A 25,118-nucleotide genomic window follows, 5' to 3' on the forward strand; every position below is an offset into this window, starting at 1 on the left:
TCAGTCTATATCACTTACTTTAAATGCCCCAAAGTAAGTTGCTTCTTGAGATGTATCCAGTAATGATGGATTTGATACTTGAATACTTATTACTTCTCCAGACTTCAGTTTAAAAAATCCACCTACGTTTGCAGAATAAAAATGAAATTCTGAGATTTCTGACCAGTATTTGGTGCTTCCCCCTTTCATCAGGACATCAGAGCGTCTTAGTTTAAGGTTTGTTTTAATCACGTACACCATCAGCTGAAGCACTCTTCTAATCTGATCTCCTGAAGTTTCATGGTGTCTAAAACAAACGTGGGCATACAAGTAGTAAAACCCATCTTGATTGACTATTAGTTTTCCATCACGGAAGGTCATATTCGATAAGTGTGCCTGGCCTTTGTCGTGATGCCAGGATGTAAGGTTCACTTTGCGTGTGCCTGGGGAAAAAATGGTTTAGCAGAAAGTTATATAAAGTTTGTGAACAAAAAGTAAGATAAGAGGTACCCTGGCTGTTTTTTATAATAAAAAAAAAAAACAGGAGGGTCAGTAACAAAAAACAGTTAGTTATATAGACTAAAGCAAAGGGCAGAAAATGGAGGGGAGAGAAACTCCGCAGCCAAAAGGCTAAGATAAGAGCAAAAACACCACAGGCTTCAGAATAAACCAATGACTACAAAGTAGGAAGAAGTTCGCTCTACCCTAGTGAATACTACTATACAGCTACCAGATCCAGCCCACCCTTACTATAAAGTATCAGCTATTAGCATGAATCAGGATATGAGGTTTGCTTCACCAAAAATGAGATCTTGGCAAATCCTAACAGGCTGTGTCTACACTAGCTCCCAACTTCGAAGGGAGCATGGTAAGCAGGGTGTCGGGAGAGTACTAATAAAGTGCTGCAGTGCATATGCAGCACTTCATTAAACTAACTCTCCCCTGTGGCAACTTCACAGTGTTAAGTGCCAGCTTGTGCGTAGCTGCAGCTCACCCACAGGTACTTCAAACTGACCGGGCTACTTCGAAGTACCCGTGGGTCAGCTGCGGCTACACGCAAGCCAGCGATTTGTAGTTTAACACTTTGAAATTGCTGAGGGGGAGAATTAACTAAATGAAGTGATGTACATGCAGCGCATCACTTCATTAATAATCTCCCGACACCCTACTTACCATGCTCCCGTCGAAGGTGGGACCTAGTGTAGACACAGCCATAGTGAAATCAGCTGATAAAAAGCAGTCAGCTAAATACATGTTTATTTAACAAATACTTAAGAGGGGACTTTGCACTGGCTAAGGAAAAATGCTTGTTACCCTCAATTATTTAGTATCTTAAATGTTTTGGTTTAACAGAATTTAGAGTCCTTTGATACAATCAGGGTAACCAGCAATGCTAACAGCCACCACAGGCCCCAGAAGAGGTAAGGCCAAGAGCAGTCAGCTCTCAGCACTACCTGGACCACAGAGTTTCCCCTCTCCACCTCTTCCCTCTAGCCCCTGCCCCCCTCCACACATTCCCTCAAAGCCACATTTTGAAGTGCTAGGACCTGGGGCATCTGCCCCATTTGTCATGTGCCCTCCCCGCCATAGGCCTGAGGGTAACCACTGTCTTGATAATTAATCAGCACTTTACCAAGTACTGCTCTCCATCACCGCATCATTTGTTTCAATATTACTCATCACCAACCTAACCACGTACTCACTGCATGACTCACTCATTAGCCTTTTTGTTATACTCTACTCCATCTGTCTTCCTGATTTAGATTCCACCTCAAATGCCACACTCTTCTGTGCCCACTCCACAGTGGCTGTCCCACCAAACTAACCCTATCCTCTCATTTTCATGCTGTGAAGTGTCTCTGAAGAAAGTCCACAATGACTTTGTACTTTCAGGAACAAAAATACCTCCCTCCCCCCTGCCTTTTACCTTACTAAATAAATTACTTCTTGAGTGACTCCTGCAACTGCAGGTCCCATGACTAAATTTCTTCCCGGTCTCTCCTCAGCAAAAATTCTCAAAAGCCAAAACAGATGTTCTCTGAACAAAGCGGTTACATCCCTTCCTATCCTCTAACTTCAAAGGACAGGTTTCTCCTAGTACTGCAACTAATCCCAAATCCTGACTTTTCTTACTCTGTGTCACATCTTTGCCCTCATCCTGATGATCAACCTCTCTCTAATCTAGCACCTTTTCTTCAGCTTTGACTGACCCACAGCTACTGATTTCCCTCAAACTTTTGTCTCCAGGCACCTAGAACAAGAACGGCCAAAGCACAGCTCACAAGCCACCCGTGGCTCTTTAACTGTTAGAGTGCAGCTCAAGGAGCCCGACTACCACACTGGGAGGACTTGGAGCTTCTGTCCTGCAGTGGGTAGTGAGGCGAAGGGCTTCTCCGCCCTACAGCAGGGAGGAGAATCCCAGTGCACCTGCTGGGGCTCAAGGCTCCAACAGGAGTTGGACTCAAGCCATGAGCCAGAGCAGACGCTTGCCATGAGGCTGAAGCCCCAACCTCCTCCTCCCCACAGGACTGAAGCCCCAAGCTCCAGCAGCTCACAAACTAGAGGGTCAGTAAGTTTGGCACCCCTCACCCTCCCGACCCCTTCCTCCACACACCCCTCCTTTCCCCTTACACATGCAGTCTCTAATCTTTCTTTCCACCAACTCCCCTGAAGTCTGCTTGCCATCTCTCCACTCTATTACAACCACTACGAAAGCATTAATGGCCTCTTCCAGCTCCTCTTGTCTGTCCTCCATCTCCCAGCTGATTTTTCGCCTTGTCAATCACCCACAGCCATCTCCGCTTGCTGCTCTAACTGTACTTCCCTAACTTTATGCTCATCTAGTTCTTCTAGCAATCCAAATAGGAGAAGGAGCACATAGTATATCTGCATAACACACTGCGTGGACTGCCAATAAATTCTATTCAATTCAAGGTGCTGGTTCGTAATTAACAGATAGTGAGCTTCTTGGTGGAGGGTCTTTTGGTGAAGAGCCATGTCCACCTACAGCACCCAGTTTAAAAAAGGTTACCATCCACAAAAGCCTTATTGTCCTACCAACCAGTTGTTTCAGATTCTCTCCCTCTGATCACTAGTGTCCCATAAGACCACAGGCTACCAACCCTAAAGGTGAGGTTCACAGGAGCCAAAACGCAGGGCTTAATGTTACTGCAATAGCACCAGAAAGCCACAGTAAGGCTCCTTTGTTTGCCAAATACCTAGCCCATATAGTTAAATACTTAAAGAGACCGGAGGGAGGGATAGCCCAGCAGTTTATTGGCCTGCTAAGCTGGAGATTGTGAGCTCCATCCTTGAGGGGGCCATTTAGGGATCAGGGGCAAATTTTTTTTTTTTTTTTTTTTTTTTTTTTTTTAAAAACCCACAACCTAACTAAGGTCGGGGGGAAGGGTTGTGCTTCGTCCTGCCAAGAGGGTAGGGAACTAGACTTGATGACCTCCTACAGTCCCTTCCAGTTCTATGAGATGTGTATCCTCATGTATTATATTATTTCTGTCCAAAAAAAAAAAAAAATTTATAACCTTGGTCAATATAAATGCAAATAGTAGACAGAGGAAAAAAAAGTGGGTGAAGGTTGAAGGGGCAGAATGAAACAAATCTGTATTTACAGGGACTATGTGTACACCTGACTAGTACGTTGTGATTTGACAGAACAGGGAGATGCTTCATTTTTGCCAGCAGAATTAAATATTACTGGAAATGCACTTAAACCTAGGGTTGGGCATATTCGCAAAGGCTCTGTCTATACTGAGACCTGGTGCTCACAGTTTGATGCAAATAAGCAGTCTCAAAATTGCAAAATGGCATCTAACTTGTACGGCTAATATGCCTATTCCTGAAGCTAATTTGCATTTCACACCAGAAAAATCAAGCAGTGTAGATGTGGTTCTGCCAGCAAAAAGCCCTTTGGTCTGCAGCCACTTATGCCTCGGGGGGGGGCGGGGGGGAAGAAGTCTGCAAATTAGCCTCACAAATATGCACATTAACCATACAAATAAGGCTCCATTTTGTATTTTTCAGACTGCTTATTTGCATTAAACTGTTGGCACTAGGGCTCAGTGTAGACACAGCCAAAGAGATGTAACATTCCCCTCTTTGTCCTGTCTTATACATTTTCTAATTTAATTTACTAGTCTTGCTCATCAGTATGTTCTCACACTGTGGAAGGGAGGAAGAGGGCATGGGATACTAGCCCCTTGTACATAAAGTGGCTTTACCATGTATACTCCAGTCAGATTATGGCATTGTGAACCATATGGAATGTATGTAATAGACAGCTATCTGAAAATTATGTCAAGAAAATTCTGTAGTAGGTTCCCCTTCCACCCTCCCACCCCCCACGACAGCTTCATTATTTCTCCCAAATTTTATTAAATTGGCCATTCACAATAAAATTAAGACACAGGCAATGAAAAGTAAAGTAAACATCCCTTTTGCCCGAGATAAAGGAAAAAACAAAAACAAAACATCTGCATTTTTGCTGCTGCATAACATTTACATTTTACTCAAGCTATAGGTGTGGGGAGAAAAAAAAAAAAAACCTCCAAATACTTATGTAACAGAAAAAAGTCTTCACATACGAAATTATGTGCATATAGGCTTAACTCAATGCTTGAATGAGCACAAGACTCCAGGGTATGGTTTAGTCACAGTAGACTTAATGGTGAGCCATACGTTACTCTAGTTCTGTAATAACTGTACAGGAACAAGATCCTTATATTTCTAGCTAGCCAAATTTCTCTGTCTGGGTGGCCAAGAGTTTCTAGAAAGTTTGAATCCTGGGATCTTCAGCTTGAGGTACCTTTAGGAGGGCACAAATAGAGGGGCTGAATATGCAATTTTAAAGTTCTGACATTGGGGACACATACAAAGGCACCAAAATCTCTAGGTCCCCATTCCTTCCATGGAGACTGATATACTTGGGACTCAAGTGTAAAGGTAGGGGTATTGTAGCTGAGTAGGAAAAAAAACTGACTAATTCAGGGGTATTTGTACAGGTAATCAAGGGTCACAAACAAACATGGACGCTGCCACATTAAAAGTTCAGGAACCACAATGTTTATCAGCAGGATTAAGAAATCAGGGAATATTTGATAGCATGTAAGAAATTGCTGGAGTACTTTTTTTTGCAGCGGGTATCATTTTGGAGATCCCACTGGATATTAAGTTCCCATTTACAAGTACTATACGTGCCAGATGCAGCTGGATTTAGAACACACACTTAGAGATAGCCTGAAGAAATAAGTGGAGGAGGGAGCACTTTTTTTTGGACTTTCTTCCAGTATTGGTGGTAGTCACCACTGGGGTGAAGAATTTAGTAACTAACTGATTAATTTTTGTTAGAACATCCTGGCTGTAGTCCACCTCATTAACAGAGTCTGCAAGGCTGCCATGCAGCTAACAGCATCTGTGTTGTGCTGCACATTAGAATATTTTTCAGCAAAGAATATGTTCCCAATATTTACAATAGTATGGATTCAGAGAGTTAGCACCAGTCACTGAAAACTCACCGTCAATGATTTCTTCATTTCCACACCCCACTGCCTACAGCCATGGCTCCTAACATTGGTAGGACAGAGGAAAAAAATCCATTGCCTCACTGACATTCAGCATTCATGTCAGGTGATTAGATATGCAGAGTTCTTAGGACGCCACAAACTAGCAGCATCCACCACATCAGATAATCTCCTCAGCCTATCATTTCCTTGCAGGCTGGCAAGATTTGCTGATCTGGTAGGGGGTTCTTAGTCAAGGAGCTCTAGGAAGGCTGGTCCAAATGTGGATGATGCCTAGAAGAAGCCACGCAACAGATAACTAGACAGATCTTTTAGGTCAGTTAAGACTTTGCCTCCAGAGTACATTCTTGGTGGGAAAGAGGCATTGCTCTGCAAGGCATCATTTGCCATAGTGTTTAATCGGGGTCAGGCCATGCCTAGGACCCCACGGGACTGCTTCAGACATGAACTTGACTGGGAGAGGAGCACATGAAATAAGGTTTGAAGGCTGATCAAGCAGAAGTGTGGAGCCATAACAGAGCCAAGAGGAACAGGTATGTCCAATGCAAGGCATAGGAACTTCTCCTCCCCTGCACAAAAGCCGGGTGTGGTACTGCACATGGGGATGGTAGCTACTTGACCAAAGATCCATTTGCTAGAATAGTGAGAAAAGGTATCCTAAGCTGTGTCTACACGTGCATGCTACTTCGAAGTAGCGGCACTAACTTCGACGTTAGGCGGCGAGACGTCGAAGTCGCTAACCTCATGAGGGGATCGGAATAGCGCCCTACTTCGACGTCCAACATCGAAGTAGGGACCGTGTAGACGATCCACGTCCCGCAACGTCGAAATTGCCGGGTCCTCCATGGCGGCCATCAGCTGGGGGGTTGAGAGATGCTCTCTCTCCAGCCCCTGCGGGGCTCTATGGTCACCGTGGGCAGCAGCCCTTAGCCCAGGGTTTCTGGCTGCTGCTGCGGCAGCTGGGGATCCATGCTGCAGGCACAGGGTCTGCAACCATTTGTAGGCTCTGTGTATCTTGTGTTGTATAGTGCAACTGTGTCTGGGAGGGGCCCTTTAAGGGAGCGGCTTGCTGTTGAGTCCGCCCTGTGACCCTGTCTGCAGCTGTGCCTGGCACCCTTATTTCGATGTGTGCTACTTTGGCGTGTAGACTTTCCCTCGCAGCGCCTATTTCGATGTGGTGCCGCGCAACGTCGACGCTGAACATCGACATTGCCAGCCCTGGAGGACGTGTAGACGTTATTCATCGAAATAGCCTGTTTCGATGTTGCTAAATCAAAATAAGCTATTTCGATGTAGGCTTCACGTGTAGACGTAGCCCTAGAGCGGTAAGCAGTGCAGATGAGTGGACTGCAGGCACCTAGTGCACAGAGCCCACGAGAGAGAAGGAAAAACAGGCAATGAAGACATGTCTTCAGGGCAGAGCTGTCAGTCTGTTTCTGACTTAAGTAGAGTAATATATTATAGGTCAAGCACCTGTCTCTTCTGAGCCCCCTGATAGATGTGATTTGCCCATGTCTTGACTATTCACTGAAGGGAAAATTATTCTGAGTTTTATATTGGGGTAGATTTGAGACTAAATAGTTAACGGGAACATCAGCCAAAGTATCCAGCTGTGGCTGGCCATCAAACATGATTGTACTGAAATGCTCACAAGGTGAGTATGGTTGAAGCAGTTGCTCTACTTCTATGGGCTAGATCTGGAGAAGTGTGAACCAGAAAGGTCACCCAACTTTTTCTTGATACACTGAAAGTACAGAGATCACGTGCAGCAGGGATAGTGTTCCTGAGCATTACAGGGCAAACAGGTGTGTATACCAAACACAGGAAATGGTGTGGCTGGGAAAAACTTACAGACTGAACTGAGGACAGGCAAATACCATGCAGTATGGTTGTTGGCAAGCTATCTGCTGGCACTTCCATGGCAGAGATCTAGTGTGAGAGGCTCAAAGAGGCCACATCTCATCAGCAAACATAATACCCAGAATGGTGGCCCCAGTTAACCTTGAGGAAGGAGAGGAGACCTTAAGCATTAGGCACTCCCTATGGGAGGGTGGGAAAACCAAGAAGATTCAGAGAAGTGCTGAATCCTGAGGATTAGGCGGGAACAAGCTAAACATGAAGATTAGTTATTTGGCACTGAGGCCATTTAGCACTGCCCCACTCTCTGACTTCTCATGTTTGGGTGTCAGGGGGATATGACCTTCACAAACAAAATTATACCCTTACAATTTAAGAATCCATCCCTTTGTCTGTATTTAATTCTCCTGCTAGACCTAATCATTGGCCACTTCTGAAAGTCTTCATTCCAGGGTTTTATGTGTTGTTTAAAATTGTGCAATGCAGCCAACATGTTCTGACATAAATATCTGATTAAAAGTGAACTTACCAACTGGAATATTTTTATCATCAATAATGAGATGTGCAAAGGGCTGTTTCTCAGATTTCTTTCTATTCGACAGGTCAAACCATGATGGTTCCATTACTGCTAGAGAGAAAAGAAGTTATGTTACCTCAAAGAAATAGGTTTGATAGGATTTCTAATATTTGTAGTAAGCTACTTGTTACCTTTTCCCAACCTTGGTTGCTCTCTTCCAGTAATGTGCTGTACTTCCTAAAATGAAAAACAGCTATTACTCTACATAATTATGTCCCAATAATATGCTGTACTGCAGATAATTGATTAGATTACATAATCTTGAAATAATTTTTCATTAGCGTATTCTAGTGTCTGGAATATATGGTTTCAAAATTCTAACGTGCGTCACCACACTGGTCAACTTACATCTTCTTTCTATAATAGGGGCACTATGCCTTTTTCAGAATTATTGGACAATTAGGAACAACAGTGTTTATACTTACTTCAAAATACCTTAAGACTGCCTAATTATTAGGGTGCTATCTAAAAACTGAAGATCATGCTGAAAGGATGGCTACAGCTTTTCACTGTTACCGTGGTTGGAGCTAATACATTTCATTAAGTGTAAATGAACAATCAGAACAGCAAAGTTAATATTTGTCACAATGAACATTGTGCAATATGGAGTAACTTAGATAACTGGGGACAGACTGGGACATTCAGGGCATCATGCAGTCACACACAGAAGAATTCAGAGAGACTGAGCATACTGACAGCACCATCCTTCATGGATGCCTAGGAAGCTGCAAAGATTCTCTCTGTCCCAACCAGACATTCACATGGGATGCTGTGGAAGGGCAAATATCGTGATTTCTTTGGGATGACTTGTGCTCATGGGAGATGTGCTCTCAGGACATTAGCATGCAGCTGTCCCTGCACACAAACAAGCGAAAGGATTGCAAAGGGCTCTGGGCCCATTGTCGAGTGTGCAAGAATGAGACTCGCACCAATATAAGGCCCAAGCATAGCCTGGACAAGTGTTAATTAAACCGGTATGTGAATTTCACTATTAATGAACACAGGCTACGCATTAGCCAGAGTCAGTATAGCACAGAGATATTTAAGCTGCCACTCTGCTCCTGAGCAATGTCTCCGAAGTTCCAGTCCTGATCTTCTCCATGATTAACACATCAACGTTACTAATGAGGGGAAACAGTTTCTTGTGGGACTCATGGTACAAGTCCCAGCTCTGCCCCAAACTTAGCAAACTTGGGAAAGTCACAAAACTCCTAATGCCTGAGTTCCCCACCTAAGATGCAGGGTCGGGGCCAGGGGGCTGGGGGGAAGAGATCCTTCTTCTTCCTTATCCTACTTCAGCACACTCTTTGGGGTAGGGATTATCATGCTGGTATCGTACAGTGCCTACCCCAAAGGAATGCTAACTTTTGTTGGCTTCCAGACAGCAATACAAATAAAAGATAATCTGTGGTTTTATGATTTAGACATCATAATCAATCCCTCATCTCAGACTTTCCAAAGTGTCCCTGTTTGCTACATGATCTATCCTTTGGTCTAAATTCTTTGGATAGGGACTGCCAAAGAAAATTAACCAAGTGCATTTTGTAATTCATTATTTCTTTTACAGTTTGCTCGCCTGCCAATTCTCATTTGCATCAGATCTCCTAGATATTCATCCAAATTAGCAACTATTCTGTGAAAAGAACAAGAAGCCCTGTGGAACCTTATAACTAACAGATATTTTGGAACATAAACTTTCGTGGGCAAAGACCCACTTCATCAGATGCGTCTGATGAAGCGGGTCTTTGCCCACGAAAGCTTATGCTCCAAAATATCTGTTAGTCTATAAGGTTCCACAGGGCTTCTTGTTGTTCTCTAAGATACAGACTAACAAGGCTACCTCTCTGATACTTGTCAACTATTCTATTGCATTCTGACTTACTGCCATCTTGTGGAGTTTGTGAGGCAACACTAATTCTAAATATCAGGGAAATGCTACTGTCATGTAACTTTGCAACCACAATTAAATGAAGGCATTGTGTGTGTAGATATGCTCACTTTCCCCTTTCAGCAGATAATTCAGTAGGCGTATAAATGCTAAACCAAAATGGAAAGCCACAGCAGCATGAAAGTTGTAGTATGACTATCAAAGTCAGGTAGCTCTGCTGAAAGGCTGATGAGTTTATAGATAAGACACTTTCTGCTGTACAGCTGAACAAAGAAGCAGATGAATTTTATTTTTGTTGAAGTTGCAAAGTGTTCGCTCCCCGTTGTTGATGGGAAAATTGCAATTCAGCCTTCTACCCCACAATGTTTCTTCTGCTTTCAACATAGTTTTTAAAGGATGTGGATCAGCACAAGCTGATCTCATGGAAGACTGGACACATGGAAAGAGATTGTGGCAATATGAACTACAGCACTAAACTCTACAACACCCACCCACACACCCTTTTCCCTCATCTGAAGGGGTACGGGTGACAGCTGTGGGCATTGAATATTTCCTTGTGCCAAAAACTACGAGGTTTCTGAAGAGGACATGTAACAGAGGGGCAGATCCAGACAAGACAATGACAACCCTCTGGGAGGATGCCCCAAGATCTCTTCTTTCAGAGAATCTGAGATACTATGATAACACAAAACAAATGACACACGAGATTCTCTTTGGCTCAAGCCACACTCAGACACCTATCCTCCTTCCCTACAGGAGATAACACAATAAGAAAGGGGCTGTTTCAGAGCCACAGAAATGTATGGTTGGTAAATCCCCCTCTGTGTATTTTGGGGTCCAATATTTATTTGATGGGATTAGTTTAACTGTTACGGGGCTCTTTAACACAGTCTCCTGTAGCTCATGGTACCGAAACGTTGTGTAATTTAATTATTAGCCATTCTAAGTTCACAACCAAATCAGGATGCTTCTATTATGATACTAGCCAATTATAACTGATAACAGTACTTGGTCATTCATTTTTCTGTTAGCATTATAGCTATTCATGTGCGTGCACGCACGCACGCGCACACACACTATTTCCTATCATACTATTTAAATAGCATGATAGTAAATGAAACAATGTATTCACACTACTGTGGCTCTTTTGATCCATGTTGATTTCTAACTTGGCTCCTGAACCTCTAAGATCTGAGGTATCACTAATGTATCCTCTGAGATTTATTCACTGCACTATTCAACCTCACCAATGTTTACAGCCATCTAAATATAATTAGAATTTTCATAAAGCAGAAATAGAACCCAGCTAACACCCCAAATTACTCCCACTTGCAGGTTAGTTTTGAAATCAGTCTCTTTGTATGCTTGTACCCCGATTTAAGTAATCTACCAGAGCTTAGTTTATTATATAAATTTCCTTTCTGAAGTATTTTATTTCCTTTTAAAACTACCATGACACTTTAAATGACTGACTTCCTGCAAAAATAACAAACTTTTAATGCCCTGGTCCTGCAAATGCTTTCACATACATCTTTACATTTTCAATGGGCCTACTCTCAGTAGTAAAGTGAAGAGCGTGCATGTTTGTATGACTGGACTTACTGTAACAATGGAGCACACACCACCACAATACGCCAGAAATTCAGCTTTGATTGCTCTACAGAATATATTAAATTTCCTCAAAAATCTTCTGTACTCACCAGGCAAGGATTTTAAAGCTGAATGAATCAGATTAATTTTTTTAACGTGATGCTTTTAAAAGCTCTTATTTTTGTAATACAGAATAAAGTTTTTATGAGACTATTCAGGTATATCGTGAATCCATTTTTGTAGCTTATTTAAAAAAAAAAAAACACATCTATTTCAGTAAAGGTCTCACTGAGTTTTTACACAGACCAGAAGAAAAACATCACAGCAGAACAGCAACTTTGGCATTTATAAAAGCAGTCTTAAGGGGTTTACACCAGATTGCCAGTCTAATGTAGAATCACAGGACTGGAAGGAACCTCAAGAGGTCATCAAGTTCAGTCCCCTGCACTTACGACAGGGCCCAGCAACATCTAGACCATCCCTGGCAGGTGTTCGTCTAACCCACTCTTAATCTCCAGGGATGGAGACTCTATATCCTCCCTAGGTAATTTATTCCAGTGGTTAACATTTCACAAGCTGTCAAGGAGTAGGCTGCTTTTTATTCCTGGAGAATTCCACTTTCCAAAAGGATGCAACAGCTAGATATCAGACCTATAATTACAATGAGTAAGCTTTTCAAAAGCATCTGACGTGATCCTAAATCAAATTGTGCTTGTAAAAATTTGATCTAACATTACGACGTATAGAAAAGCTAGGTTTAGTATAATTTTAATCTATAATTTTAATCTAGTATAATTTTAATTTTTGTGTAATTTCTGTTTGTAGCGTCTAGAACAAAGGGATGTAAATATGTTTGCAAAAAGAAAACATTCCAGGCTTTTGAAACTTAAGTGGACCCTTTTGACATTGATATATATTACAGTAAATTCTTAATGTGCTCTCTTTTATGCTACTATCTCTATTTATTAGGGGAAAAAAAAACCCAACCCTAATTGATACCACAAGGGGATTCTGATTATCTTGCATGAAATTCAGACGTTTCAAAAATTCATTAGTGTCAAAAAAAGAGAGCCAAAACAGAAGTCTTAATAATATTAGCATTCTGATCACCTGTAACAGAAAAGGTTGCAAGTCAGAATCACAAATATCAGAAAATTGCAAAGGTGAAGCTATATACTAACACGGTTACCCAAGTGGGCCTTACCCATGAAAGCTCATTACCTAATAAACTGTTAGTCTTCAAGGTGCTACAGGATTGCTTGGTTGTTTTTTTTTTTAATTGTAACTCTGAAAGCTTGCCTCTGAAGCACTTTGTTAATAACCATGTGTGCTCAGAATGTTTGTTGAGTATATAAAAGTCTTCATAAGGGCCATCCTGGAGGTCTAACAGCAAAGTGCTTTGTTGCCATGAGGGAGACTAGTTTAGGCCTGAACTCCCCAAGCTGCCAGGGTCTGGGAGCACTGCCAAAAAGCGTTACTTCATGGATTGACCCCAGCTATGTGTTTGTCATTCTCTCTTTTATTGCCAGACCTATGGTAGTCTTTATAAAACGTGCGGTCAGTCTGTTTGGACTGCCAAAGGGCTTTTAGGGTTACATAAAAAAAAGCCAAGTAAAACCATGCAACCACAAACAAGATAATTATATTACTTGTCTACCTAAAGCTGTGGCACCACATTCTGATCTCAGCTACATCAATGTAAATCTAAAGTGACTCCAGTGACAATGAAGTTACTCCAGATGAGCACAAGAACTTGAGATCAAAATCTGGTCCATGATGTGGAAACAAGTGTACAAATCTAATATATTTTTGGTGCTTGTAAAACAATAATAGTTTAAGTGTATTGCCCCTGAACTTATTTCTCTCTAAGCAACACTTCCATCACCCAAGAATGTGTCAATCTACTACTTAAACCCTTGTACTTCAAGGGGAGCATAAGTCATCTACAAGTCTCTTCCACTTCACTGTGTCATGGGACAAAACTTGTAGCTGACTCCAGGAGTACCCCAGCCATTGTCCTTCAATCTCAGACGATCTTCTCCATGTGGTCAGAGCTCCTCCTCTTTCGCATTTTCTTTGCGGGTTCCATTTGAGAGCTTGATGGGCTGTCCTGGATAATGGTTTTCTGAGAGTGTGGCCTAGCCATCCCCACTTTTCTCTCGATTTGAGCATCAGGTGGTTCTTGTCCTGCTCTGTTCCAGAGCTCCTCATTTGTGAGAAATCTTGCCATTTGACTTGAAAGATGTACCTCAGGCATCTATTTATGAACGTCTGTAGCTTGTGATGAAGACGTTTTAGTACACCAGGTCTCGCATCCTTACAAGAGCACACTTCACATTTGTGTTGAAGATCTACAGTTTCATCTTGGCAGATATTTGTGAACTCCATATAGGCTGGAGAGTCTTGAATACAGCTGTTGCTTTCTCTGTCCTGGCATTGTCAATAACAGGCACCAGACTTACTTGTAAAATGCTTTAAAAAGTATTTTTAAGGAGGAAAGTTTTGGACCCTATCCTGCAACGGAACTCCTCATGACTTTAGTGGGAGAACTAATATCCAGACTAGTCCCTGTTGCAGATGTAAATGCTAATGTAATACATATGCAAGGAGCATATGCAGCTATGTAGGCCTGCCAACCAGGGTTGGGGAAGGAAGAAGCTGGCCCCCTGGCCCAATGTTTCAAAGGGGCCAAACTAACCATGGCAGAGGAGGCAGCCAGACCTCCGGGCCCCTTTGAAATGTCACAGCAGCACTGCTCTAGCTACGCATGGCTCTGAGGGAGTGGTAGGGACAGGACAAAGTGCCAAGGGCTGATTGGGGCACAGAGCCAGGCCAAACTCCCACCTTGCCCCAGGATGTGCAGTGGCTGTCTGTCCACAAAAAAGCCTAGAAAACACAGCTTCTTTACATAAAACAGGAAACTGAGAAGTCTATTTTTATTGGCCAAATTGAATAAAGTGGTGCCAGTGTCGGGGTGGGGGGGGGAAGCAAATGACAAGAACTTAGATTTTAAAGTGTTGCATTTCAGTAACCGATGGTATAATTCGTATTGTAAATAAGGATGTGTGGATTTTGAAAAACATGTATGTGGTAGCTTTCTCCGATAGGAAACTGCACTTAGAGGAGAGCTTAGGAAAGCAGTGTTTTTCACCCATGCCTCCAGTAAGCCCCTTATACCAGGGACTAGAACCAACAGATTGAGAGATTTAGCCAATTAGCATTGCCAGAGCCAAGCAGATGGAGCTAGATCAAGCCACAGTATCCAGCCCATGATTTTTACCTTGACTACGGCCTTTAACTTTGAAGATCTCATTCATCTAAAGAGATGAACCTGAGGCGAAGGTAACAATTTTTTCCCTTATTTTGACTTACCTTTCTCAGTGTCAACATACAAGGCCAAATAAATCAGGATGCAGAACAGGTTACCCAGTGTCTCAGATACATATTCTCCTTTACAGTGTTCAAATAAATTCAAAAATTGATTTGGTTGAGAGAAATTTTAAGGCCATTAATTTAATGGAACAATCCGCTAAAATAATCACCCTGAGCCATTCAATCTCTCATCAGGATGAGGGCATGCAGCTTACACTAAAGCCAATGCATTTGTTGATTAACCAGCAGTGAATGATCAGAAGATTCCCATTCACTTGTTACGGCTACACGCTCCAGCCACAGAACTTCCTGGTAGAGCAATGTACTATACGCACACAGAATACAAACACGAACACTTAACATTAAATCCCTACCCCCAAACTATAGATACTGGAAGAATTCAAGAAATATTATAGGAAAAACAACCTAACATAGCAGAGTCCAAGTTTTCCTGACAGTGTTTGAAGGAGACAGGCCGGTTGGAAGAAAAGAGGCAAAGTATCTGAAATGCACATGAGTTAATATAACTGAACGTGTGTGTGTGTGTGTGTGTGTGTGTGTGTGTGTGTAATTACTCTGACAAAAATAGTCTGTACCATTCATGTAACCAATGGTATAATTCATACTACAGATGAAAGCAGCAAAATAATGGACCAAGAGATTCTGACATGAGGCTAGCCCTCTCTCACCATTTAATGATTTTCTAAGGACAGCAATTAAGTTAAAATAGCACACAATACTTAAATGATTGTGCTAGGAGATCAGAAGCATAAATTGTCCTTAGGAACCTAGATGATCTTGACAGGTGAGCCTGTTCCCCCTTTCTCCAAATCCCATTAAGGAAAGTGTTCAGGTAACGACATTAGATATGTTAGCATTTTGTAGTAAGCCATAACTCTGAAATGCCAAGGGACACAATCAGAAAGACTCAGAGGGGTAGCCGTGTTAATCTGTACCTGCAAAAACAATGAGTTCTGATATCTGTTAGTCTATAAAGGTGCCACAGAACTTCATTGTTTTTAATCAAAAAGACTGGAAGGAAAAAAAAACAAAACCTCCAACTTCTTCAAAACCAAAATGCTGGTAAGTCTATACAAATACTGGGATAAATTACTACCATTTGGACTATGCTGAGTGACAGATTGGCCAATCAACTAACCGCAAACAAACTTTTTTCCTCCTAGGTGAATCCAAATTTTCCCCTCCATACAAACCTTGTCAACCTCTACCAAAAGCAACGAGGGGTCCTGTGGCACCTTATAGACTAACAGAAATGTATGAGCATAAGCTTTCGTGGGCAAAGACCCACTTCATTAGATGCAGATCAGAACCTCTACCAAGGGGTTCAAGAACAAGTGCAACCAAGTGCCAAAAATGTTCAAGTTTAAAACTCCATGGTTGCATTTATATGAAATAGGCAACAGTGAGGTTTTTGCCCTCAAAACTTACCTCTCTCTTGCTCTCTCACCCTCCACGTTTGGAGAAGCACATTTAAGTTTAAAATTATTAGTCTGATTCTTGGGATACACTCACCTGTTGCATAGCTGCTTGAATAACCTGTTTCATTTGCCTGCATGATTCAGATGTTAATTTTGTCCCCTGATTTTCCAGTGTTGTCTCTTGCAAAGCTGTGCTTTCTTGAAGTCTAAAAAGCGTTCTGAGACAGTGAGTGTCTTCTGTAATTCTGTTAGGGTCCATCTGAAACATATTTAAGAACATCCATAATCTAAGATTTTGTCCAATAGATATTAACTCACTATAACCAGAAGATACTACATATGGTGTCTTACAAGTGTAAGAGTGGCATACGAATCTTACCTCTTACTGCTACAAAATTGATTCAACACACAGAACTTATTTCACACAAAAGAAATGGTAAGAAATGTTTTACATTGAAGTAAATCACCCCAGATAAACTCAGAAGGATTTTCAGATACAGTAGCACCATGGGGGGAAAAAAAAGGGTCCTGTAATATGCATTGTGCTTTGCTGTTTAAGAGCCGGACTTAATTATTTTTATCCTTTTCCCCTAAATTTCCTAGGGATATATAGTTGTAGTATATGGGATAATAGGACAGTGTATTTCCATGAAATCTTGAATGAGACTCTATATTTAGCTTATGCAGCAAACAAAATACAGATCATAAAAAATTAAGAAGCTTGAAAGGAATCAGAGAGGTGATCAGTAAATATGGAACCTGACTAAATGTGAGATCATTCTCCAACAAAAGCAACCGCTGGTAATTAGATTTAAAAAAATAAAAGGTTCAATCAAGCTTAAAAAGATGTCAATACATTGCTCAGTATCCTTATGTTAAATGGCTTTAAAAGATGAACAACATTGTGCAGGTGGTAAAGTCAATTTTATCTGCTTGGTATGGGACAATGAAAAACTGCCTATAACTCTGGACACTATACTGTAGGCTATTTATTGACAAACTGAAGATGTTCAGGACTGCGCTGCACAAATGCAGCATGGAATTTATTGGGAAAGATACGAAAATATGAATAGGCATGGTATGGTGACAGCCATGGGTGTGGCGAAAATGTAATGGTCTATGAATACTTGAAAGGGGAAAACCTCATGAAGGGAAATAAATGACTGAGCATGGAACAAGGAGGTTGTAACACTAGAAATACAATGAAACAATCCAAGGGAAAACTTAGGCCAAATATCAGGGAAAACCATCTCAATAGCCAGACACAGTATTTGTGGGACAGCTGAGGGATGTGGTAGAAACCCAGTATTGGATCTTTCAAACTAAGCTAGACAAAAACCACTATAAAAATGTGACAGGAAGAACATTCCTGTATTACCATAAGGTTAAAAGAAAGATTAAAAGGGTATCTTTAGTTTCTAATTTCAGTGATTGCCTTAATTGCTGTGTTAAACTAAACTACTGAAGGATAGACAGACTATTGCCATCAAAATTTAAGCAGTTCACTTTTTACATTTATTTAAAAAAGAGTAACTGGAACTTATTTTTAAGACCTGCATCTTAGCGTTGAATCAAACCATTTATTTCACTCACGGAAGATAAAGCAGCCTTATTTCAGGAGTCCAAACAGAAATAAATATGTACTATTTGTGCTCAAGAAGACAGAACACAGGATCATACAAATTTAATGTATGATTCAGTGGAAAGCATGTTAAGGGAAGTACTATACTTGATGGAATACCAGATGTGAGGTTGGCAGACCACAAAATTGCTAGTAAATCCTCCTGCCCCTCTCCCCGCACCCCAATGAATTCCTTTACGTACATTGTGAAGTACCAGAATAAAAAAAGATTCGGGTAGACTAAAATAAAAAAACCTGAACAAAAACATCTGATCAAGAGGGAATTTTAGAACACAGTGATCACTGTTTAAAACAAAATTAACATTTACCAATAGTTGCCAAATTGCAGTGACAATAAATGTAGGCTGGGATAAATCAGAGAGGCCTAAGATATTAGGGCTATTCACCAGGGGTTGGATTTCTAACTCACGTGGCCCCAGTGCCCTTGAATCTTGTGTCTATAATTTAGTTACTAAAAATATATATTTATTTACTTTCCAGGGCAACTTGTACTATAAGAGCTTTCTGCTGCAGTTTGTGATGTAATCAAACAAAAACCTTCTCGAAACAATCGACAGGAGCGTTGTAACACAGATGCAGGAGACCGATCTTTGCAGAGGCCAGAACCGGTACAAAGGGAGTCAAGTTAATCTGCAGCACAGTGCCACAGACATCATCAAAAGGCAATAAATCATGTGTCAAACGTAATTTTACTGGAACAAGCTCAAGCGTGAATTGTATTAAAAAGGGATGTATCTGGATTATCCTTAATTTACTACCTCATTTAGTAAATATTACTGGACAATACCCAGGAGAACAAATTTACAACAATGTAGTTAGAAATGTAGTTAGTTTATAGGGATATCCTGAGAACCATGTGTTACCACTGATAAACTAATCCTGAATGTTTTCAGAGTTAACTATTCTGGTCAAGTTTGAAAACTTCAGGGAGAACATTTGATTTGCAGCAGTCAGTTAACCTAGCTGATTACTGCAGTGTCATCCAAGCCCATCCTTGCGATTTATGGGGCCCTACACAGTACTACAGGTTGAACCTCTAAAAACCAAGACTCTCAGGTCCATCAAATCTATGATCCAGCAGGACCACAGTGGTTCCTGAAGAGCCCAGCCTCCGCGAGTCAAATGATAAGAGGGCCTGTGGCCAGGAGCCTCAGCTGGCTGTCAGCCCCAGCAGGAGTCCAGGCAGGGCCTGCGATAGCAGAGCCAGCAGCCTCAACTGGGCCAGAGACTCCAGAATGGCACCCCAGATAGAACCTGGAAGTAGGCCTGGTTTGGAGGCTGATGGAGAGGAGGTAGAAGGGGCTGGAAGAGAAGCCAGGCAGAGAGGCTGGAATGGAGATCCCTAGTATGGCAAACTTCCTCATATGGAACTAGTCAGGTCCCAAGAGTGCTAGACCAGGGAGGTCCAACCTGTATTAAACCGGGACCCCTATGCCTGCTAGCAGCCAAGGAAAAGGAGAGAGGAGGAGGTTGTTGGTTTTTTTTTTTAAAAAAAAAAAAAAAAAAAAAAAAAAAGATACGATTGTATAATTTTCAGCAACAGACTAATCACACACACACACACACACACACACACAGGTCCGTAGACTAAGTCAATTCACAGAGAGGTAGCCATGTTACTCTGTATCTTCACAAAACATAAAAGCAGTCCTGTAGCACTTTAAAGACTAACAAAATAACTTATTAGATGATGAGCTTTCGTGGGACAGACCCACTTCAGAAACGCCTGTTACATGGCTTCATTACCACTTCTTAGGCTTCTTCACAGATGCTGCTAATACCTCTGGCAGGCTCCTTCACTTTTAAGTTAACTAAATCCTCTCCAGAGGAAGCATAGCCACAGAACAGTGACTGGAAGAAATGGGTGGACATTAAGACCCAGTGGTGCTCTAAATCTTCAGGTGACCCACGCTACTGTGTATTCTGACTGCTCTGATCTCAGGCAACCACTGCCAACTCCATACTGTGTTTATGGTTTCTGAAAATTAGCTTGCCTAAGTAAAACCTAAACCAGGGTTTATAGGACAATATATTAAGAGGATTACAGTATTAAAGTTAGGCACCAAATTCCTGAAGCAGCAAACAGACAACTCTCAAAGCCGGAAAAAACCTGCAGGCAAAAGTCATTAAAAAGTTTTTAGAAAAGACATTGGGAATTAATCATACAATCAAAAAATAATCAGAAGACTCCAAGAAGTTTGGCATTATCTTGATCTGAAAAAAAAAAATCAGCATTATTACATTTTCAGTATTATTTCCTCAATTGTCTGGTTATAGATTATAATAGCTTGGTTTTTTGACTACTCCTGCACAACAAATTTAGGTTTTTGTGAAGCTCCACACAGCATCACACAGGTCACTTTTTCCTGAGCAGTTACATTTAAACTTGGAATCAAGCATATAGGAATATTCACACTTTTCTTTCAGATATACATTACCACACATTTGTCAAGAGATTTGGCAAGTTTCACCTGCCAACATGTGGCCTACCATTCTAGCACATTATGCTTCACTGACATGCCTGAGTCTTTACTAGCTTTGATTATAGCATAGGTGACATCTGTCCCCTTACAGCTCCTCCCCAAACAAGCACATGCACACACACACTCCATAAAAATACACTTATTTGTCCAGCTGTTGAAAAGCCGGTTACAAGTGTTTCATTAAAAATTTCAAGTTTTCTGAAGGGGGGGGGGGGGGACTTCCTTTTCCCCTCCTCCTCTACTTTTTCTAGTGGCCAAAAAGGTGAAAGAGAGAAAAGGAGGAAAAAGTTTGGACTTCTTCAGTGCTTAAATACTAAAAAACCACCTTTCTTTCCAAAAGATGTCAGTTTCATTTTTAATTTTTTCCAATAAAATATTTCAGTAAGCTTTGTTTATTAGCTCTTCAACAATTAAAGACTGACCATTTATTCCTGGTATTCTGGCTTTGAGCCAGTTTCCATTTAATCAAAAAACTTCACCTCTCACCCTATGACTATTTGGTTTCCCTAAGAGTCTCTTCTGTGGCACTGTGAAAAAGGCTTTGTGAAAGTTCAAATAAATTACACAAGCACATTCTCATTTACCCACTGGTTGGTTAGCTTACTCACAGAACAACAGCAGCAATCAGAAAGATGTGGGCTGTGTCTACACTAGACCCCTTCTTTGAAGGGGGCATAGTAATCAGCCTGAGCAGAGAATACTAATGAAGTGCTGCGATGAATATGCAGCACCTCATTAGGCCAATTCTCCCCACTGCATCAGCGCTGGCATGCCACGTAGCCATGGGCGCTTCGAAGTATCCACACAAGTTTGAAGTGCTCTTACTTCCCAAAGCTTGGAAGTGCCTACGGCTACGTGATATAACAGCACTTCAAAGTTTGCATCTTCAAAGCTGCCACAAGGAGAATTGGCCTAATGAGGTGCTGCATATTTATCATAGCACTTCATTAGTATTCTCTGCTCAGGCTGATTACCATGCCCCCTTTGAAGAAGGGGTCTAGTGTAGGTATAGCCTTGGTGTAGAAAAGAAATCCTGTTAAAAGGTTTATTTTCCAAATGTTCACCAATAACTTTCTAATTCACACTTGGGTACGCCACACATGACTACTAGCAGAGTAGTTCAGCATCTTGCAGAAGAATACTCTGAAGATGACATTACCTCAACAAGATATATTAAAAAGTACATAAGTGTACTATGTATCAGAGGGGTAGCCATGTTAGTCTGTATCTGCAGAAACAATGAGAAGTCCTGTGCCACCTGATGGATGAATTGACATTCTGGAATATAAACTTTCGTGGGCTTACCAGATGATTGCATCTGATGAAGTGGGTCTTTGCCCACGAAAGCTTATACTCCAAAATATGAGTTAGTCTGTAAGGTGCCACGGGACTTCCTGTTGTTTTTAAGTGTACTATGAAGTACATCATCATAAATAATTAAAGATATACCTGTCAAGAGTCATGCTCCAATTCACAAAAAAGCCAACTGATCGCCTTTCATTGATGGGAGAGGGATCAGGCCTGGCATGAAGTAGCAATGATTTATGATAGACTAAAGTTATTTTGTTAGTCTTTAAAGTGCTATGTGACTGCTTGTTTGTTTTGTTAAGATGCAGACTAACAAGGCTACCTCTCCGTTACTAACGTATACTTCACTGTGAAGTAAACAAGCCATTTTAACCTATTTTACAACGAGTATCATAAATGATCCATTACTTTGCTAACGTATGTGTATAAGCTTGGAATGGATCATACATCTTTTTAAAGGCAAACTAAAACACAAGAATTTGCCGACAATTGAAAACAGAAAGAAATGAATAAGTAGCTGGCAGTAACAAATATCAACAAATACTGAAATAAATTTGGAAACACCACCGATTTTATTTCAGGTCACTTTTTAAATGCACTTGCATTTTTATTGCATCTAATCTTTAGGTGGTCCAGTGCTTTTTTCCGCCCCCAGGAATTTAAAAAAAAAAAAAAAAAAAAAAAAAAAAAAGAGAGGTACTGGAACTCAAGTCCTGTTGGCAGCATCAGACACAGGATCCCAAGGCGGGGGGAGGGGTGGAAAAAAATGTGCCGGAATTCCTTTCTGGTAAGTTCCACCAGAAAAAAGCTCTGACTGGTGTCTGTATTGTTACTGGTTTTTAATGTGTACAGTCTGTCTTTGAGCCAAAAACAAATTCTTCCACTTAGAAGTATGACTGGGGGGCATGGGGGGGGAGAGAAGAAGAGAACACAACCCAGATTTCTACTTCTTCACTGACTTCAAATGGGGGCAAGGAAGCACAACTTTTATCAAGACAGACTAGCACGTCACATGAGCATTATAACTACTAAAAATCTTATCTCCAGTTTTGGGACAGTAAACCTCACATAAACAGATTTTACAGCATCTTTAGTCCACCTACTCTGAAACCGTAATCTTTTGCAAACTTGAAAGAGCTCAATCTTTTGTTTCACCCCTGAGAAAGAGCAAACATCAGCCCCCCACTTCCTTTGAGAAAGTTTACAGTATCAGGCAAAAAAATATAAGTGAATCCAACCAACCAGTGTAATTTCCAAGAAAAAAGTTTCTTTCTAAAAACCTAAAACCACTAGAAAGCACAACACTGCAGCCCAACCCCTCCCATCTTATCACCCTGCAACTCAGATCTAACAGGCAGAGCATACACAATCTCAAATGTTAATTTGTCATACTTTTGTGGTCTGGTAGAGCCCTCTTGTTCTTCTCCCCTGGGACTGTAAGTTACAAAAGGCACATCTGCCCTGTGCCAGATATTACACACTAAGTTCCAAAGTAAAGAGCAAAAGCATCAAATTTACCAGGAAAGTAGTCCCTAAAGAGATTCCTGGTACAATTCTCATGGCAGTACACAAGCAGATGGTCTCCAAAAGGAGCCCAATGACAGCTTCAATAAAATGCAGACTTCAGCCCTGGAGCTGTTTGTCTTGTGCAACTGGAAAAATACAAACTGCTAGGGTCAAACTTACAGCATAGGAACTTCTTACATCCCGTAGACACCCCTGGTGCGCCATTGGGAATTACATGCCAAACACTGCTGTTGTAATTGTGCTGGTTCCCAGCTATAAGACACACCAGGTGGACGAAGTAGTATATTTTAGATAGCGACTGGGCGAATAAAGATATTACCTCACCCACCTTCTCTTTCTAACACCCAATAAATGCACACGGAGGTGCCACCCATTTATTCAAACTATTCCCTTATTTTTCTGAAGCCCCGCTTACCTGTACGCTTTTGAATGGGCTGGACAGCGAGTCCTCATCCTATCAGGCTGCCTATTTCTGAATGTCCCCCACCGCTGGGCAACCTAAGCGCCGGGGTGCAGCCCAATGGTTCCCCCAAGGGCAGCCGTCTCCCTTTACTTAGTGGGTCGATGGTAAGGCGCAGAAGTGGGTAAACGAACGTGCTCTGAAGTAGGCTCTGTATCCCTCAAGGGAGAAGGGATTTAACTCAGCTCGCCCCAGCCCCAGACTCTCACCCTGACCGGAGCCCACCTGCCTCCACCCCAGCGCTCAGAGCACGGCCGCGTGGAGAGTGAGGAAGAGGTATAAAGCCGCTGCCACTGGCTCAGCCCCCCACCCTGCAGCGCGCGGCTCCCCCGGGCTGCCTGGCGCGAGCCCTCCCCCCGGGTTCCTCCGCAAGGCGGGCAGCCCCGCGCACCGGACCTGAGCCACAGCTACAGCTACAGCCACAGCCACAGACACATCCCAGACCTCCTCCCGCGGCCAGGGGGCGCCGCTACCTGGGCTCTGAAGCAGAAGAACAAAGCCACGCTGCAGACCACCTGCCCGAGCCCGAGCAGCAGCAGCGGCAGCAGCAGGGCCCGCACGGACGCTGGAGGCGGCGCGGGCGGCGCGGCCAGCGGCGGCGGCGGCGGCGGCGGCAGCTGCTGCTGCTGCTGCTGCTGCTGCGAGCCCTCGTGGGGGGCGCTGGCGCCCAGCTCCTCCGAGCCGCGCAGGTGCTTGGTGTAGTCTCGGCTGGCGCGCCGCATGGCGCCTCGACACTCTCCGAGCGGCGCAGGCAGGCTCCCAAAGTCGGCAGCGCCCGGCGCCCGGGGGCCGCAGCTCTTATCCCCTGGGGGCGGGCCCGCCAGACTGCCCCGCCCCGCCCCTCCAGCCCGCCCGACGGAAAAGGTCCGCGCTGGCGCTCGCCGCCGCCCGCAGGTAGCGAAGCGGGGCTGGGCCCTTCTCCGCTGCCTGAAGCGGGAGCAGGGTCAGTCCAGCACGGCCACTCTGGGTCCCCAGTAGGAAATGGCCCGGAGCAGCAGTGCCCCCAACGCCCGGAGCCGGCTGGGGACCCGCCGGTCTCTGCTCCCCGCGCCACAGAGGAGGGGCGCCGCAAGAAGGGCGGCCCCCTTCCCGCCCACCCCTCAAGCGCGGTAGCCCCTGTGGAGCCGGGCCTTGGAAAGAGCTGCCCTGCCCCCCTCCCACCGCCCTCGTGCCGAAATGACATCAGCGTGCGACCCTCTGACCGCAGCGCTCCCGAGCCCCACCCCACTTGTGGCTGCTGGGGCCGGCTCCTTTCTCAGTCCCTATTTCGCCTTCCAAATGTCATGCCCAGGCGAGTTCCTCCCTGGAATGACGGACGTCCGAGGTTGTGCTGCTCACACCAGGGTCCCGAGAGAAAGGCTCGAATGGATGGGCTAATTCCGTTCCCAGAACTGCAACCAGATAGGTAAAGAGCCTTCAACTGCTATACCAACCAGGTACGAACCAGAGGAGGAGTCGTGCT

At 42.9% G+C, this 25,118-nt stretch overlaps 1 protein-coding gene across 1 annotated transcript; it reads right to left on the reverse strand.

Annotated features, from left to right (window-relative positions):
• On the reverse strand, window positions 1–24,378 carry TNFSF11 (TNF superfamily member 11). The gene is made up of 5 exons (XM_074982846.1): window positions 24,130–24,378; window positions 16,331–16,495; window positions 8,079–8,124; window positions 7,900–7,998; window positions 1–422 (listed from the first exon to the last, which is right to left on the reverse strand). The coding sequence occupies exons 1-5, from the start codon at window positions 24,376–24,378 to the stop codon at window positions 1–3; spliced, it is 981 nt and encodes a 326-aa protein (XP_074838947.1).
• Between the last annotated feature and the right edge of the window lie 740 nt (window positions 24,379–25,118).

Source organism: Carettochelys insculpta, chromosome 1, assembly GCF_033958435.1.
Source record: "Carettochelys insculpta isolate YL-2023 chromosome 1, ASM3395843v1, whole genome shotgun sequence".
In the NCBI taxonomy this organism is placed as follows: domain Eukaryota; kingdom Metazoa; phylum Chordata; order Testudines; family Carettochelyidae; genus Carettochelys; species Carettochelys insculpta.

What these genes read in the sequence shown, in the direction of transcription:
- TNFSF11 (XM_074982846.1), bottom strand. Translation starts at nt 24,378, where the DNA reads ATGCGGCGCGCCAGCCGAGACTACACCAAGCACCTGCGCGGCTCGGAG. An exon ending in TCTTCTGCTTCAGAGCCCAG is followed by an intron (nt 16,496 to 24,129) that starts GTAGCGGCGCCC and finishes AATATGTTTCAG; the next exon opens with ATGGACCCTAACAGAATTAC. An exon ending in GCAACCAAGGTTGGGAAAAG is followed by an intron (nt 7,999 to 8,078) that starts GTAACAAGTAGC and finishes TTTTCTCTCTAG; the next exon opens with CAGTAATGGAACCATCATGG.